This window comes from Vidua macroura, chromosome 31 (assembly GCF_024509145.1).
Source record: "Vidua macroura isolate BioBank_ID:100142 chromosome 31, ASM2450914v1, whole genome shotgun sequence".
Taxonomy (NCBI): Eukaryota; Metazoa; Chordata; class Aves; order Passeriformes; family Viduidae; genus Vidua; species Vidua macroura.
The window spans coordinates 1,035,383-1,054,029 of NC_071601.1; the positions used below are offsets into that span (position 1 = coordinate 1,035,383).

Here is an 18,647-nt window from a genome sequence, read left to right on the forward strand (position 1 = left end):
AAGGATAAGATCCTTATGAACTCTAGGCACACTGCATGAATGGTATTCCTTAAAAAATAAACCCCATTCCTCAGACAAACTCTTTTCTTCAGACCCTTATAGATAGGAGAGAAGAAAAAAAATGTGCATACACAGCCCTGCTGTTGTTTTTCAACTTTAATTCTCATTCTTGCTGTTTGTGTTTCTGCATCTGTCTTTATGCCTACACAGGAGGGCCCTGCTGGTATTTAAGGTATTTCTGGTCTGTCTTGCCCCAAATTGTGAAGCTGTGATTCATTTCCCTGTGCTCTGAGTCCCCCTTCACACCTGCTTAGAGGAAAGGAACCAAGCCTGAGGAAGGCACACTAAAAAGTGACAACAAAGTGACACAAGGTATTTCTCAGGCCCTCGGGCCACTGTTGGTGCTGAAAAACAGGAACTGTCTGTCCCCTTGCCCAGAGGTCTGAGCTGGTTTGGATCCATGGATCAGCTCTCCCCCAAATCACCCTCTCGGATCAGAGGAACAGAAGAGGCTCAAGTGTTGATTTTCTTTTTGAGAAGCATTTTCTGAGGGGAAGGGGAAAGGAGTGAAGCTTTGGTTTAAATTAACTGCTTCAAATGCTCCTGGAAGCACTTTATTTGTACACAGATCTGCTTTTCTACATTTATTATTAGAAAAGAGCCAGAAGAGGAGTTTGACATAGGCAGGTGTTGTTTTCAGATTTCGAAGCATGTGCGGTTTCCTCTGCCAGAAGCCAAAGCTGTGCTGCTGTGACTGTGCTTGCTCTTGAAATTGCTACCAGAACTCCTTTCTCTCCTCTGGGTGCTTCCCATGGTTTTTATTCCATTCTTTCTCTCAGCATCCCAAATCTTCAGAGCCCTCATTGATACCTTTGCTTGTATTCACAGTCTGGCTGGCCAAGCCCACTTGGTACTTCTTTTGGGGTTCTTCGATATCTGTGGAGCACAGGAAGAAATCCTGAACTCGAGAATCAGTGAGGGTTTGGTCTTCTGAATCCTTAATAGCAGCTGCCCATTCCACACACATTACAAAGGGATAATAAAATTGCCCAGGACATGTGGAGAAGGCTTGGATTGCTTCTGAGCATGCCACAGTACCCACAGAACTGGGGACAGGGATAGGGATGACTGTCCTGGACTTTTGAAGACTTTTTAGACATTTAGAGTCTGGATTCAGGATTAACAAAACAATCTGCATTGGTCTGCATCCTGGGCTCATCCCCCAATGTAGGTAGCAGGAGAAGGGGGGATTGTGCTGCTCTGCCCCTCTCAGGTGAGACCCCACCTGCAGAGCTGCCTCCAGCCCTGGGGCCAACAGCAGAAGGACGTGGAGCTCCTGGAGCAAATTCAGAGGAGGCCACAGAGATGCTCTGAGGGCTGGAGCCCCTCTGCTCTGGAGCCAGCCTGGGAGGGCTGAGGGAGTTCACCTGGAAAAGGCTCCAGGGAGACCTGAGATCCCCTTCCAGAGCCTAAAGGGGCTCCAGGAGAGCTGCAGAGGGACTTGGGACAAGGGATGGAGGAACAGGACATAGGGAATGCCTACACACTGCCAGAGGGCAGGGATAGATGGGATATTGGCAAGTAATTCTTCCCTGTGAGGGTGGGGAGACCCTGGCACAGGTTGTTCAGAGAAGCTGTGGCTGCCCCTGGATCCCTAGAAGTGTCCAAGGCCAGGCTGGACAGGGCTTGGATCAGCATGGAATGGTGGAAGGTGTCCTTCCATGGCAGGGGGTGGAACTGGATGAGCTTTAGGTTCCCTTCTACCCCAAATCATTCCATGTTTTTTCTCCTGCCCACTCCTTTAAAATACAGTATCTGAGACTCCTGGTGGTTTGATTCCTCACAGATCTGTCACAGGAGTGCTGCTGGGTCAGGTCTGTGTTTGATGTCCCAGCCCCAAGTGCACATTAGTGAAATTCCAGGGTTATTTCCATCCTTGTTCACCTGGGATACCTCTGTGAAGGATCTCAAAGCACCTTACAAGCACTTTATGAAACTCCTAGCTCTGCTGTGAGTTTCATGCAGTTGATCAGGCATGTTCTGTGCTTTGATAACCTGGGCCAGAGCTGGAGGGAATAACTTCTCCAGGATTTCCCAGCAGCTGGGAAGAGAACTTGGGAAACGTGACCTTCCCAGTCCTGTGCTCGCTTTGCTGGACTGTACTTCCTCTGTTATTCAAGGTGAGAACAGAACAGTTCGAATTGATTTAGGTGCTTTTTGGGAAGATGAAGTCACTGTGTTTGGATCTCTGCATCGTGCCAATAGAGAGATCCTAGGGGAAATATCTTCTAGTAGTTTTGTTTATATCCAGTCTAAGGCACAGATGTAATTTGCAGGGAAATGTGAAGGAAGAGAGGTTGTGCTGGCCTCAGCAGAGGGGCTGGAGTGGAATGAGATGTCACAGGGATATCTTTATATCTATAAGTGATATCTATATATCTGTAAGGGATATCTGTAAGTGTCTTTCAAGATATGAAAAGGATTTTCTCTGCCATGTGCTGAATTTTTTAACTCTTTCCTTATGTGCCTTCAGGCTTCTGCTCCTCTTGAGAATTATCCTATGGTATGTATTCCCCCTTAGCCTCAGCTCCTGGATTTTACTCTTTGCCTTTGTTGTGCAAAAACCTAAATGAATTGTGTTCTTTTTCCTGAAAAGTGTAAGAACAGTAGGAGGAAGTGTGTGTGTGTGCCCTGTGGGACACAGTGCCAGGATTCCCAAGCTGCCCTTGGAAATACAGGTGCTGTGGCCTGACCAGGATCTGCTCAGGACAGCTGGAATGAATCCCCGGGACTATCCTTGCAATCAAGTCCCTGGCCAAAATTTAATCCATTGCACTTTTGCAACCCTGTTGTTTCCTGTTCTGCTGGTGTTTGCAGGCTGGAGGCAAAACCTGGCTAAGTGTCACAGTTTTATTGTGAAGCTCCTGTTTCACTGATGGGATCAGGCTGACCTCCAGCTCATCCTAAAACCCTGGAAATGGATTGTTTGTATCACAAACAAATGGCATTTTGCATACCAGGAGTATTCAGCAAGAGAGATGGGGGTTTTCTGTGAATTATAAGAATGAATGAAAATTGCTAAAATTGGCCACTTGCTGAGGTACAGGATGAGCTTTTGACAAAAATATAAAGTAAAAGGACGAGACAGGCTGGGAGAATTTGGATGTGGGTTTAATAGAAACGCATCACCACAGAATTTAAAACTGAAATAAAAACGGAATCAGCAAATACAATGTAATTGAAAAGCAAGCACCTGTAGATTGCTGCAGTGGGGTGAAACGGGTGCTGTTATGTGGTGATAAAACCTCTTCATCAGGATGTGGTGCCACATCCAAGGCCAGGCTGGATGGAGCTTGGAGCAGCCTGGGATAGTGGAAGGTGGCCCTGCCCTTGGCAGGGGGTGGAATGGGATGGGCTTTAAGGTCCCTTCCCACCCAAACCATTCCATGATTCTGTAATCACAATAGGGATATCCTGAAGGGTGGTAGAACTTCTGTCTTTGGAGGTTTCTGTGACTCCACTAAAAAAAGTGGAGCTGGTCTAGTACTCAAAGTAGTTCTGCTCCAGAGGTCAATGATTCTATTAATAACCTCCAGATTATTTTAGGCATAGATTTACTATAATAAAATTCCTTGGCCTTTTGATTGCTAAAGAAACAATCTGCTCTTTTGTAGTTGCAAGTGTAGCAAAAATGGATCTTCATAATTCCATGGAAAACATTTTTCCTTGTCCTCTTTCCATTAATTACTTCCTTACCTCTCTTCTTGTCCTTGCTGTGTTAGAGACAGCTGATGGCTCATGTGGAGTGTAGAAGTTAATATCAACTGCAAGACAGCAGCTGATGTTTCAATATATTCTGGCACAGAATTTATTTTATCAGAGTCAAACAGGAAAGTGCTTCTCTGTAGTAATTGGAACTTGTCCTTTTAACAAGTGTCATATCACCCAGGTATTGGACATTCAGGATTTTCATTCCATTTCCCTTCAGTGGATTTATTGTTCTATTGGTACACAGGATAAATCATAGTGAAATTAAACCTTCCTATGGATATGTGGTGATTACACCACCATAGCCAACAAAAAATAGAAGTTGCAGGACACCTGAATTTTTACCACTTTTGTCCAGGTTGAGTATCCCTGCTTCTCATCTCTTTCATTAAACCCTCATTAATTTAACAGGCTGCCCATGGAAGTGGTGGAAGCATCATCCCAGGAGGGATTCAAAACTTGCGTGGATGTGGCACTTGGGGACATGGGTTGGTGATGGCCTTGGAAGTGCTGGGGAATTTTTTGACTCAATGGTCTGAGAAGGCTTTTCCAACCTTAACAATTCTGTGATAACCAGGAGGTCAAATTGCATCCCTGTTTAGGTTTTTGAAGCATTACAGGACTGAAAGGTGCTTCTGGAGCCTAGATCCTGCATTTGCCATTCCAAGCAAGGATTAACCACCCTAACACTTCCCTGGTAGTTGTCTGAGTTGCTTTCAGTGGTTGAGACTCCCAGTGGTTGTTGGGGCTTCAGAAAGAGACTGATTTCTCCTACTGGCAAAGTTTTCCTGTGGATAATTTCCATCTGCTGCTTGTCCTTTTCCTCATGAGCACCGGGGCAATTGTCCTGTTTTCCCTTTGCATCAGCCCTTTCTGTATTGGGAGTCTGTTCTCATCAGCTCTTCACAAGATGCTGTCTGAAATAAACCAATTTTAATCAGGTAAATTAAAAGCATTAGAGCCTCCTGGGTACCTGTTCTGATGCCAGAATTGACTGCAGAACTGATGGTATGTGGCCTTATTTATGCATGTATTTATTTTAATCCTGCTTAAACTCATCAGGCTACAGGTCTTTGTTCACCCTCACGCCTGTTTGATCCCAGTCCAAATGTTAATGCTTGTACTTAACTTGAAGTTGTCAACTCCTTGAAGCAAGACTCTGTCATCCTTGATGTCTGCAAAGCTCCAGAGTGACTCTTCAGGAATTATCTGCATCCATTCCTGGGATGGAAAGATACAGGGGTGCCCTCAGCTCTTGCCTCTCAAGTTTTGTGCACTGCATGGGGGTCCTACCAACCTCTCAGTGAGGATCTGAAGCAGCAGGAACAGAACAGGATTATTTTAATCTTATTGTTACAGTTTCTTGGCAAGGAAGTTGGTAAGAAAGGCAGAACAGCGGTGGCTGCATTTTAAAGCTAAGAGTGATCCTGTGTTCTCCATGGAACTCAGGCTCCATGTGCTTCATCTAGCCCACTTTCTGTCATTTAAGTGAGAGCCTATTGAAATAGTTTAGCTTTATTCTGCCTTTTTGCTCATCCCTTCTGGACTTCGCCTTTTGTGTCGTTTTTATGAATCAGATTTCACAAAATCATTGTGAATTAGTACCAACAAAGCAAAGTCATGTGAAATAACTGCCCTTAAGTAATAGTAGTTCATATGTAGCAGACAGAGATGGTATAAGAGATTCTTTTATTCCCCTGTTTTAAGGTTTTAAGTGCTAAAAAGGAAATGATTGCATTCTGAAGAGGAGAGAAACTTCTCTGAATTAATCCAGGCTGCTTCTCTTACTCCTGTATGTTGCCAGCACCCTTTGCTTTGCACATGGGTTCTATCTCACTTTTCCTCCCAGTGTAACATGCAGGTGCAGTTCTTATTTTTGACTATTACTTACAATAATCCCAGAATGGTTTGGGTTGAAACAGACATTCCCACCTCTGCCATGGGCAGGGACACCTTCCACTGGACCAGATTGATTTAATGATGTGTCTAAATCCTGCTCCCTTTAGGCTTCTTCTCTTCTTGTTCTCATTGATGTGAATTCCTTTGATAATTGACCATAATCCCCTGTTTTTTCCTTTCACTGAATAACTGAAAGGTGCTCTGAGAGCGGGATGTCCTAGAGATGCAATCCTGATCCTGCAGGATTCAAGGGAACCAGGACTTCCCTCTGTAAGTTTAGTGTACTCCCTTAATGATTTAATCAGCAGCCGAAGAAAGGCAGAGAAAAACACGGTGGTACATGGAGTGCTTTATGTCCTTTAGATTATTTTCCATACATTTCACTAATTACATAAACAGATGATATTTACAGGGGACTTCTGCCTGTAATTGACCTTCATCTCTTCCTGTGCACTTCCCAACCTCTCCTTGAATTTTGCTATTGTTTCCTCTTACTCATTCCACATTTAACACCATGTTTCAAGCAGTCCTTTTGTTTTGCTTGGGACCATCCTACCAATTCCCTGTTCCCAATTCCTTCTAACTTCATCTCCTCAGCACGATTTTGTGGGCAATTTTGGAACTCATGGCATGGACAAACATCTTTTCCAAAGCCCAGTCTTCAGGTTTCCCTCCAGTTCCACTCAACTGCTCTTTCCCTTTTACCTGATCATCAGTTCTCTGGAGCAAGAATATTTCTTTTTGTCTTTTATCTGTTGAAAATTTTGTCTTTCAGAAGCTTCAGCAGCAGAATCCACTTTTAGGGATATCTGCCTTATTTTTCTTTGAAATTTTTTCTCTGTGTTGGGTCAAGCAGGGGAGGAATTGCATAAACTGTGAGGGGTTAGAGAAAACCCCTGATTAGAGTTCAGCAGTGTTCCCATGGCTACTGGGACAGGTACACCACGGAAGCAGGAATACCTTGGCATTTAACAGCCCTTCCAGGTGATTTATGGTTTTACATAAGCTTTTCCTAAACTCAGAGGTTTTCTAGGGTTGGCACCTCTTTGCTTGTCTCCATGCCCTGTTAGTTCTGTGCTCAGTGGCCCGTGGTTATTAAAATTCTTATCAATAATGGGGTTTCTGAGCAAGGTTCTTATTTTCTGAACTCGTACATACCTTTGGAACTCCTCTGCTTAACCAAAGGAACATTTATTTTTATGCCTAATGTACTTCATGAAAAGAAAGAAATGTGTAGAGTTCAAGTAATATTTGCCTTCAATTACAGTAATTAAGTTGTCAGGACTTGAAGTCACCAAGGCAATGAGAAAATCCTTTCCTGGTTGGCCAGGGGGTAATGGGTGTTCTGAGCCCAAGTGTGTTTTACACATTGGGGTGGGGAGGGAAACAGTTCTGGCTGAAAACCTGGGAGTCTGTTTGTCCTTTTGCAATCCAGGGTGTCAAAATCCTGCTGTGGGGGGAAGGAAAATGACCCTGTTTGCCTGGGCTTCAGCAGGGCCAGGGCAGTGATTGTCCCTCTGAGCTGGCACTGCTGGGGCACCTCCAGTCCTGGGGACACTTCTGGGATTCTCTCAACAAGAGAGACCTGGAGGGGCTGGAGCATGTCCAAGGAAAGGAATGGAGCTGGGGAAAGGGCTGGAGCACCAGGAGGGGCTGAGGGAGCTGGGAAAGGGGCTCAGCCTGGAGAAAAGGAGGCTCAGGGGGGACCTTCTGGCTCTGCACAACTCCTGACAGGAGGGGACAGCCGGGAGGGTCAGGCTGTGCTCCCAGGGAACAGGGACAGGAGGAGAGGAAAGAGCCTCAGGCTGTGCCAGGGGAGGTTCAGGTTGGACATCAGGAGGAATTTCTTCATGGAAAGAGTTGTTAAACATTTGAAGGGGCTGCCCAGGGAGGTTTGGAGTCCCCATCCCTGGAGTTGTCCAAGGAAGACCTGTACATGGCACTCAGTGCTTTGTGCTGGGTGACAAGGATGGTCACAGGATGGACTTGATGGTGTTGGAGCTGTTTTCCAACCTAAATGATTCTGTGATGACATGGGATTCTCTGCTTGTTGGGTTAGGTCTTAATAAAAACAGGTTTAATATAAATACAGCTCAACCTGTTTATCCTGGGAATTCTGACTCGTTAAACTTCTGCTTCAGGTCCCCTTTCAGATGTAACCTGTGTGGAGACGTGTGTAGATACATCCTGTTTTTTCCCGTGTTCCACATCCCTTTTCAGGCTTCTTTGCCAGAAGTCAAATAGTTTTAGTTACTTCATAACCCTTCAGGAACACTACAACATATCCCTTCAAGAAAAGTCCCTAATTTTGATAAGTGCCCACACAAACATCACTGGAATCTCAAGTGCAGCCTTACTTTCGTTCCACTGGAATAGTTCTCTTGAAAGCAGATGGATGAGGAAATCACCACTCGTAATGCATCACTAATGACACCAATTTTTGCATTCCTGCTCATGGGAGTAAAGGTTATGGATGCATAAGGAGCCAGACCTGGAAAACCTTACTCACAAACCCTAATAGACCCTCCTTCAGCCAACAAGTTTAACGATGCCCTCAAGAGAGCCAGGTCCCTTATCTGCAGCATCACACAATAACTATAAAGTGTTGAGATAAGTGGGCTTTTATCTCCCTGCTCTCTGCTGGCCTTCCCTGAGTATCAGGTTATGGCAGTGAAAGTGGCTGTGAAATCTGACTGCTCTGATTTGGGCAGGCAGGATTCGGGATGTGTAGGCAGAGGGTAAGAGGGATGCTCTTACCCATCTGTGCATTTATGAATGGACATTCAGGGAATTCTCTCTGACTGTAATCCCTGTGGATCCCCTTTCCTTCAGGAAGGGGATGTGGGGCAGATGTTGGTGAGGATTCTACACCATCCTTCCCAGCTTTTCCCATCCAGAGGGGGTACCTGTTCCCTGTGGTGTGTGCAAGGCTTTGAAAAAACAATTAATGAGCTGAGGGAGCTGGGAAAGGGACTCAGCCTGGAGAAAAGGAGCCTCAGGGGGGACCTTCTGGCTTTGCACAACTCCTGACAGGAGGGGACAGCCAGGGGGGTCGGGCTCTGCTCCCAGGGAACAGGGACAGGAGGAGAGGAAACAGCTTCAAGCTGTGCCAGGGGAGGTTTAGGTTGGACATCAGGAGGAATTTCTCCATGGAAGGGGTGGTCAGACATTGCAAGGAGCTGCCCAGGGAGGTTTGGAGTCCCCACCCCTGGAGGTGTTCAGGGGGTGACTGGACATGGCACTCAGTGCTCTGGGCTGGTGACAAGGTGGGGTCAGTCACAGGTTGGACTCAGTGGTCTTGGAGCTCTTTTCTAACCTGAATGATTCTGTGATTCTGTGAAAATTTGGGATATTTCCAAGAGTCATTTGTGACTTTTGCTAAGCAAAATGCAATACCACAAAGGCTTTGTTTTGAGTGCTTTGGTATGTATGTGAACAAGCCTTAATTTCAGCTGCCTTTCTGGTTTGTTTCTTTTGCAAATGTCAGATAATTTAACAAATTATACATTTCCAGCTTGTGGTATTTGTTGCTTTCTCAGTCAGTTCTCTTTGTGCCATCCATAACATCCAGCTCCAGAGCTGTACTTTGCTTGTAGTTTGATATTTCTTAGTTTGATATTTCTGTTGTAGTAAGGAGACTCTTCAACTGCAGCTGGAGATGAGCAGCTCTTTATTTCATGTCTGCAGAAACCTTGTAAGATGTAACCTGTGATGTTGTTTGTGCCATCTGATAACGTGTGATCAAATGGAGCCTGTTTAAATAACAACATCTGGGACACCCTGACAGCAGAGCAGCTCCGAAACAAACATTTCCAGAGATCAGATAAGCTGAAAGAGATGCCTCAATGCTGGATTGCTCCCTGGATTACAAGTTCTTTGCTGAAGAGTTATTCCAGGCATGGGATTTCCTTTGTGCCACAGGCTAATGGATTGTAGTGGATCATTTTTCATGCCGGTTTATGTCTTGCAGAGACATGTGCTTTGTAAAGTCAGTGTAATGCACTAAGTATGGCAGTGGTAGACATGAGTTGCGTAGGAATAGGTAAACTAAGGAACTCAAAACAACTGAAAATTGTCTTGGTTTGTGTTGTCTTGCTGCCTTCCCTCCTTCCACCTCTTTTCCTTAAACCTACAGCATCTTTCACATTAAGAGCTGCCTCACTTCCACCCAAATCTGTACTTTCACAGTTAATTTTCAAAGCACCTGTTGCTTTTTAGTATTTTCCTTATTAGCATGCAAAAAAACAGCATTATGTTTTAAGCCATGACTCCTGACTCACTCCTGCTCCTCTCTGTTCCCTTGCAGGAGGATATTGCTGATCCTGATTCCCAGGAAGAGAAGGAGAGGAACAACTGGCTTTCCAGCCCTGGAGATGGTTCCAATACAGTGAAGAGTGCTCTCACTGTCCAGGAATATTTTGCCAAGCGCATGGCAAAGTTGAAGGGATCCCAGCAGGAAACAGAACCAAAGGTGGATCATTCCAGCCCAACAGCTGACGAAGCTGTGGAGCCTTCAGAAGAGCTGGAAACCAAAGTCAAAAAGAAAAAGAAGAAGCAGAAGAGAGATGGTGAAGCAGAGAGGACAGAGGACTGTGAGAAACCAGGGAAAAAGCCTAAGACAGGGAGCTTGAATGGAAAAGAACTGGATGATCCACTGAATGAATGTCACAAAAGGAAAAAAAAGAGGAAACATAAAGAGGAGAACGAAGGAGAAAACATCAGTTGTGATGAAAATACAGGCAATGGAGAAATTTCTGTGGGAATGTCTGAGGGGGAGGAACTCAGCGCAGAGGAGCAGGAGGAAGGGCAGAAGAAACGCCACAAGAAGAAGCACAAAAAGCAAAAAGAGGAGACAGAGGAGTGTGGGGAAGGAGCACCCAGAAAGAAAAAGAAGCACTGCAAGAACATTTAACCCTTTCAGGCTCAGGGGTGAGTCTGTGTTAGAGGAGGCTCTGTGCACAGCAACAATCCAGGCTTGGACACTGCTCCAGCTCCAGCTGGGACAGGTTGGATCTAAACTCAGGCTGGATCCAAACTCAGACTGGATCTAAACACAGGCTGGATCCAAACTCAGACTGGATCTAAACACAGGCTGGATCTAAACCCAGGTCTCCCAAGGGAAAATGTGGTGATGGGCCGACAGGAGCTTCAGTGCCATGTTCAAAAGGGAGGATCAGCACATCAGGACTTTGAAAGGCAGGGGATGACTTTCTGCTGCTTCACCTGTGTTCTTCTCAATCCAGGATAAAAAAATTTAAAATCACCTTAGTACTGCCTTTTTATTAAAATTGTTTTTACTCGTGAGAGCCCAGCTCTGCTTCTGGAAGCAGGAGGGGGTTTGCAAAGCTGTGTTTTTTCATTGATTTTTGAAAAGTGGTGTCTAATTTTTACATTCATCTCTTTTTACATATAAAATGAATGTTGTTTCTTCCCAAAATGCTTACTCTGATTAAAAGTTTGCTCCTGAGTGTCAGCTCTTAAGGGTGAAATAAAAAGACCTCCCTGTGCCTCCAAACCATTGTCAAACAGTTGTTACTTTGCACCAAAGCTAAAGGAAATGTGTATTTACCTTATCATTTATTAACCATACCTAAATCTTTGATTTCCAGGCCATATTCAGGATCTCTTCACTGGTACCTCTTACCTCTGGAATCCAGAAATATCTGCCTTGGATAGAGAAAGGTTTTTTTCCTGAAACTGGGACACCAACAGATTTTAAAAGCACAGTCAGATTGCTGTTGCCATTCACACATTGAAAACTTACAGTTTGGATTTATAACCAAACTAGAGCTTGGTTCTCATTGTAAGCCTGGAAATAAGGAATGCTGGAACTGGGCACTGCCACAAGCAGTTTTGTGGGAGATCTGAAACATTCAGTATGAATTTTGGCATTTTAATGTTACTCAGAGCTGTCAGAAGACACAGGTGAGCTTGGAAGTGGTGGAATGGGAAGAAGGATTCCTCTTCCTGGTGTCCTGTTCTGATATTTCTTTGGCCACACCAAACTGACAGCACAATCCTGAACACCAGCCAGTTATCCTGGCAGAATCCAGAATCCAAATCCATGAGCTTCTCATTTCATCCAGGCCTGGCTGGGTTTCATCAGTGTAAATCTAAAACATCCCATTGGCTGCTCTGCTGAAGAAAATGGGTACATTTTTATATTGTCTCAGCTCAGTGGAGTTGCTTAACATGGTCTGAGGGACATTGTCAAGATGCAGATGTTAATAGGGAAAAAAATTTCCTTAAGCTGCCTTTATTGTGCAGTGGAGGAAGCTCCATCTGCAGCAACCAGACCACATGGATGGTTTGGTTGCAGCTCAACTCCTCTTTTTGCAATCTCTTGGTTTCTAAAGCACCATTTTTTTCCCCTGCCTTCAGGACATGTTCATTCACTGCAGCAAAATGAAGTTTCACTTCTTGTATAGGAGAACAAGATGCCTTTCCCTGGATTTCACATGCCAGGGTTTTAACCCTTGTTGCATCTCCTTTTCAGGCTGTACAATTATTATTCACCATGATCTGCTTGTCCGTGGCTTCCTTAAATTAAATACCACCACATACCATCAGTTATTGTCAAACTGGGAAGAAACTCTATGCTTGAGGTGAAAAAATCATCTTCTCAGTGACAGAAGACAGCAAAATAATGTTTTATGTTAAACTGAAGCATCCCTCCTGATTTCTTGATCACCACAAGTCAGAATTTTTGTTATTAGGTTCCAAAAGCCTGATTGTTTCCAATTATTATTTTTTAACTCTTAAGCCAACTAAACTTGACAGCCTCTCTGGGATTTCAGTTTAAAAAGGTGCTACTCAAGGAATAAGGTTTCCTTCTCTAGATACTGTTGGGCTTGTTTGTTTGTTCCCTCTGTGAATTTTCATGTGTTTCTTTGTGCTGATTCTTGTGGGTGCTTGGCCAAATTCCAGTGTCAGTTACAGGAAGAATAAAACCAGGCATAAACCTTTAAATTTGTACTGTTGCTCCTATTAAACTCAGGATACCCAAGACTTAAATCTGGCTCAGATGGAAATACCAGCTACCAATGGAAGAGTCTCTATTTCTGCAATAAATACACGGCACTTTTTCCTGGGAAATGTGGAATTTTAATGTGCCCCAAGCTCTGCATGTGGTTGTAGGAGGGGAAAATCATAATAAATAAATAATCATAAATCATAAATTGCTTGCATTTGACAGAAACAATTGATTTAACTGCTCTGCTCTGTGTTTGTGGTCAACATTACTCAGTGAAAAGCTCTTCTTACCAGATACTGTCCAGTAAAATGGATGATTGGAACAAGAGAAACATGTCTCAGAGTAATAAATTACATATATATATATATATTTTTTGTTTGCTTCTAGTGGGTTTTGAATTCTGTTTTAACCCAACTCTGGGTTTGGCAAGAAGGCCTTTTTTAGAAAGCACAAGAAAAAGAATTACGTCAGTGCCCAGATGGTGGAATTAGCAGAATGTGAACACAAAGGAACGACTTGGTTTCATTTCCGCGAAAATCAGACTTTCAAACTCCGAGGCCTTTTGTTATAAATTCATCCATTGTACTCACAGAATGAGATGGCTCCCAGTGAAATTACCTGGACACCAAGGAAAATGAGAGTCCTCGCTCTGCTGTCGCTCCCCAACAGGGAACGAGGCACGTGCAGCACAGATATTAAAATGTTTTCAGTTTTGGTAACCCCGGGTCAGCAGTGACTGAAGGAAATTTTCCTTTTTGCTTTGGGAACATTCCAACACTGGTTTCTCCTGAGCTGTTCCATTCTTTGCAGGCATAGGGCTGTTCTTGGCTTTGAGGCTCAGAATTCACTGTGGGATCCACGGCCAAGGATGTGATTGGCAAGTGCAATGTTAGAGCAGCAATCACAGAGGTTGAATTGTGCTTGTAAACACCTGCAGCCACCAAACTACCCTGGGAAGCAGAGACCATGAAAAAATAGTCCTGGTACCATTGTTGGACCCAAATCTGTGTGAGTTTTGTCTGACTGTGGAGCTTTCCTTGATGCCAGGGATGGGAGATGGCACTGGAGCACCTCAAGTGACAGCCCTGACACGTGGTAAAGGCAGAATTACTTGAATTTCCTCCCAAGATGTTCCAGCTCTGATGCTTCACACAGAGCCAGTGTAAAGCAGAGGTAGAATTGTAGAATCATGGAGTCATTAAGGTTGGAAAAGCCCTCTAAGACCATCGAGTCCAACCATTCTCTCAGCACTGCCAAGGCCACCACTGACCCATGTCCCCAAGTGCCCCTTGGTAACAACCAGGGTTTTTTAAAGCATAAACGCAAGACACCATTAAAGATTTCAGAACCACCTGTGCTTGTGTCTAAGTGAATTTGAGTCCACTGGGATGCAGCTGCTTTGCGAATGGAAGAGTCTGGAGCATGTCCAGGCCAGGGAACAGAGCTGAGGAAGGGGCTGGAGCACCAGGAGGGGCTGAGGGAGCTGGGAAAGGGGCTCAGCCTGGAGAAAAGGAGCCTCAGGGGGGACTTTCTGGCTCTGCACAACTCCTGACAGGGGGGCACAGCCAGGGGGCTCAGGCTCTGCTCCCAGGGAACAGGGACAGGAGGAGAGGAAAGAGCCTCAGGCTGTGCCAGGGGAGGTTCAGGTTGGACATGAGGAGGAATTTCTCCATGGAAAGGGTGGTCAGGCATTGGAAGGGGCTGCCCAGGGCAGTGTTGGAGTCCCCATCCCTGCAGGGTTTTCAAAGCCATGTGGATGTGGCACTTGGGGACATGGGTCAGAGGTGGCCTTGGAAGTGCTGGAGAATGGTTGGACTCGATGATCTCTGAGGGATTTTCCATCCTAAACCATTCTGTGGCTCTGTGAAGTGTTTGAGGACAGCTCAGCATCGTGTCCATGGCTGCAGTTCTCCTTTCAGCTGCCCTGGTGCTCTCTGCCTCCAGCTCCTCAGTTCTCAGCAAGGACAATTAGCTGCATTCATCAGCATAATTAACCACTTTTCTCCTGTTTAAACACACGAGGCTGAAGTTGTTGCAGCATCCACCTTCAAAAGGCACAAGTTACGTCAGGACACCTCCGAACCTGCCAACACCAAGGGAAGGAAGGAAGCTCCAAGAAGAGAGGGAAACCACACAAAATCTGTTGAAAACACTACCCAGTGTTTCCTATTGGATATGGGGTGAGGATTGTGGGCATCCAAAGCCATCCTTTGCCTAATTCCCCCTCGTTCCTGGGCAAGAGCCCCCAGGAAGGATCTGAGCTCAGAGAACTTGGGACAATCACCAAGGCTTTTGTTTCTGTACCTGTTCCATTCAGGGATAAACCAATTTTGTCTTGGATCAGCAAACTTTTAGTGATGTGGGACTGGGAAATGCTGTACAAATACATAATTTGTGGTGGCAGAAGTGGGAATATTGTAAAACAAATTGAAGCTTCATTTCTCAGCAAGTCAAAATCTGCTTCTGAATCACACAAATTGTTTTCTTATCTTAATCCATCTTCATAAATTTAAAGGTGTAAGAGGGGAAACTTCCTACTTCCTTTTAACCTAAAGGCACTAAAATATATATTTTTGTAACCTTTAAACTGCATTTTAAAAGTAGTAAGAGCAGAAATATTGAGCACCATGCTGAAAAATTTAGCATTTCAAGGGGTGGGGGCAGGAGTTTTTCTGCATTTTTTTTGTATAATGGGAAAGCTCTGGGGTTTTTTACCTAGAAAATAAATGGTCTAGGTAGCAATCCCTGGGGAAAAGCTGGTTGCATCAAGGAGGATGGGTGGTGGGCAGAGCTGGGAACTACAGCACTGAGGGAATCTTCTGCTGGGAACCCCCAGCTCTCTCTGCAAAAACTTCCCTTGGGAGCCAAGAGTTTCATCAATAATTAAGGAACATGTGAATATTGAGCTAATTTAGGATTTGCACTTTCTCACATATTTTAATGTCCCTGAAGGTTGGTGGGGTGTGAGGTAGGGGGTGGGGGGGAGTGAAAATAAACCCTCCCTTTGCAGGAATAAAATTCCAGATGTCGGATCCACCCAAAAAAAAAAAAAAAAAAAAAAAAAAAAAAGGGATATTTTTAAAGAGGTGGTCGTTCCATATAGGGTTCAGCCACTCATTTTCTGCCTGGCCCATGGGAGTTGTTGCCACTGTTCCCCATCTGTGAAAATGGGGGAGAACAAAGCTTTCTTCCCCCCTTTGTCTGCTCCATCTATTTTCGCTCGCGGCTTTTCGCCGTAATTTCCCTGTTCCCAAAGCCCTGGGAGAGCTCTGCTGCTTCCTGTGCCCCAGATACAGGTGAAGCCTCGCAGCAGAGCGGGGAAGGTGAGCACACACACAGAAAAAAAAAAAAAAAAAAAGGTAATCCCGAGGTTTTTCCAGACTAATTACCCCGATCCGGTGGTAATTAAGAGGTGGCATTTTCACATGGCCCCAGCCTCCTTTATGTAACGTGGGAGCTTCTGACAGGACAGGTTTGACCAGCATTTTAGGCAGGGTGCAGAATGAAACCCTCCTTACTAATGCCATCAGAATGCCAGGTGCTGCAGGAGAGGGGGAGAAAGGGGGGGAAAAATGGTTATTAATAATAGTAGCAGTGTTTGCACTTAAAATTCTGTGTGGGGGCCCTGGGAAGGGAGGAAATCCAAATGAGGAATATTCTGCTGGATTTCTTTGTGCTGTAACCACACAGGAGCCCCAGATTGTGTCTCAGGAGGTTCTGAAAAGCCACGAGTTGACCCCTGTGATACCTTTGGGAGATCAAATGTTATTCCCAGGATGTGGAGGGAATAATGAGGATCAGGAACACCCAGAGAGGTGCTCCGAGAGCTTCCAGGCTTCAGCAAGAGAGGCAGGAGGTGGGTGCAGGTCCTGTCCTTGCTCAGAGTTTTATCCTCTCTCAAACCTATCCACCCATCCTGCAAAATGTGGAAACACAGGCCAAGGTGGAAGCAGTCCTGTAAAAGGCATCAACTGGAATTCATCCATCTATTTTCTTTTCCCAGGAAGAGAAATTCTGCTGCTACTACTAAAAATTCCTGGTCTCTGGGGCCTCCACAGAGGTGTTTTTATATTCATGATATCCAGGTCCTGAGCATCCCGAGGGTTAAAAAGTGAGCCATGCAACATATTCACCATACCCAAAGTACCATCCCATTCAAAATAAAACCTTGCAACCCCGGGCAGCCTCTTTTGCAGGGCACTTCCACCCTTCCTAAAGGGAACTAAACAGAATTAAGGATGTTCCAGGTTTTCTTCCCAAACTCTCACTGCCAACCTCTGCAGCAGCTCCAGCCTGCAAAATGCACCCAGGAGACCTGTGCAGGGCAGGGTGGAGAGTTTGGCATCCTCCCTCCCTGCCCTATCCCGGCACTTCAAGGCGTGAGACAGGACTTTGGGAGAGATCTGGAGCTGCTGGGACAGAACAAGCTGTCCTCAGGAGCGTGCCCGGCTCCAAACCCCAGATGAAAGGCAGCTCCTCCGTGTGTGTGTGTGTGTGTGTGTGTGTGTGTGTGTGTGTGTGTGTGGAAAGGTTTATAAATCTGTCCCGAGACCAGGAAATCTCCTGCGCCTTTTAGATTTAAGAGAAGTTGCCTTCCTGTTGTATTCCCAGATAACGCAGCTCTGATGGAGCCCACTTGTAAATAGCTTAATAGATTTAATCAGCTCCCTTGGAAAATGTTGTTGCTTCCGCAGGGTTTTAGTTCGGTCCCGGGGAAAAGCTCGGGGAGGGCAGTTGCTGCTTCTGCTGCGAGCGAAGTTGGCACATTCCAGCTCTCCTGACCCCAAAATCGCTGCAATCCACAAGAAACCAGAGCCATCGCGCTCCTGTGCAGAGGGAAGGGAGAGACCAGGAAACCCAGGCGGATCCTGCCCGGCTCACATTGACACGAGCTCTCTCCATCACTCCTAATCTGACAAGAGTCAATAGGAACACCCAGGCACGTGGGAAACCTGCCCGAGCTCCCCGGCCTGGGATCTGCGCCGGGGTTTTCCCCCCTGCCTTGGGGTCAGATGGGGCAGCCTTGGCCAGCCCCAGGAAACGCCCGCCCATCCCGCACCCAGTCCCGCTGCTTTTCTGGCAGCGCGGAGAGGAAACCCACAGTCAGTCAAAGCGGAGCCGCCGCAGCCCTGCAGCCCCACGTCCGCGGGTCAAAACCATACAGGAATCCATCCACCAAACACATTCCCCAGGGCAGGCTGCAGGGATGAGCCAGGAAAGGGCAGCCGGCTGGGGATTTTCCGTGCCATCTACCTTTCTGGAGATCCTTTGTCCTAGTGAGAGGAATGCTGCTTGGATGACTTTCCCACCCTTGTGAACACCGTTGTGTGGCCTTGGGATTTCCATCCCATCCAGCCTTTTTGGGTTGGGGCAGCACTCCTTGGAAAGCAGCAGCAAGGAGAAGATCCTTTGTTTTCCAGTGTCCAGGGATGGGCAGCGGGGACCGACTGGAGGTGTTTCAACCTCTTTGAACTGTGCCCAGCCCCATCCCTGCCTTGTTTTCCCCTAAAAGCTCCCTTAGGAGTCAAACAGGCTGGACAAGCCCCCACCACCAGGTTCACTGTGTCGTGGTTTCCATCCAATACAAGGGGACCTGGAAGTCTGGGGTGAAAACCCACATGGGGTGGGCAAAGCACAGCCTGGGCTGGTCGTTAAAGCAGGAGAAGTGGGGAAAAGTTGTCCCTGCCTGTGGGATCCACGCCTCGATTTCCCTTGGCAAACAGAGTTCCTGCAGCTTGTCAAAGCCTGGGGAGGGGCCTTTTGCACCCCAGTGGGATTTTCCTTTCAGTGCCATTTCCCTTTTCTTTCCAAGTTTTCAGTGCCTTTATCTCCTCTCTCTGTGTTACCCTCCAGCCTTTAAAGTTTGAATGTCTCTGAGGTGCAGGGGGGCAGCGGGGCTGTTTGGGGGCGGGACATCTCCAGCTCTCTCCTCACTCCCTTTCAGCGGGCAAAACAAGGAAAAATAATAATAAAAGAGGGGGAGGGGGGATTGGGAAGGAGAAAGGGG

At 46.0% G+C, this 18,647-nt stretch overlaps 1 protein-coding gene across 2 annotated transcripts in view; it reads left to right on the forward strand.

The window, feature by feature from the left end:
• PINX1 (PIN2 (TERF1) interacting telomerase inhibitor 1) overlaps positions 1-14,141 on the forward strand; it is a 63,756-nt gene extending 49,615 nt beyond the window's left edge. For both annotated transcript variants that reach the window (XM_054001689.1, XM_054001690.1), the window contains exon 7: positions 9,974-14,141. In XM_054001689.1, the coding sequence (XP_053857664.1) occupies positions 9,974-10,579 (606 nt within the window). In that variant the 3' untranslated portion in view covers positions 10,580-14,141. The remainder of the gene's footprint in view (positions 1-9,973) is intronic.
• Positions 14,142-18,647: the final 4,506 nt, after the last annotated feature.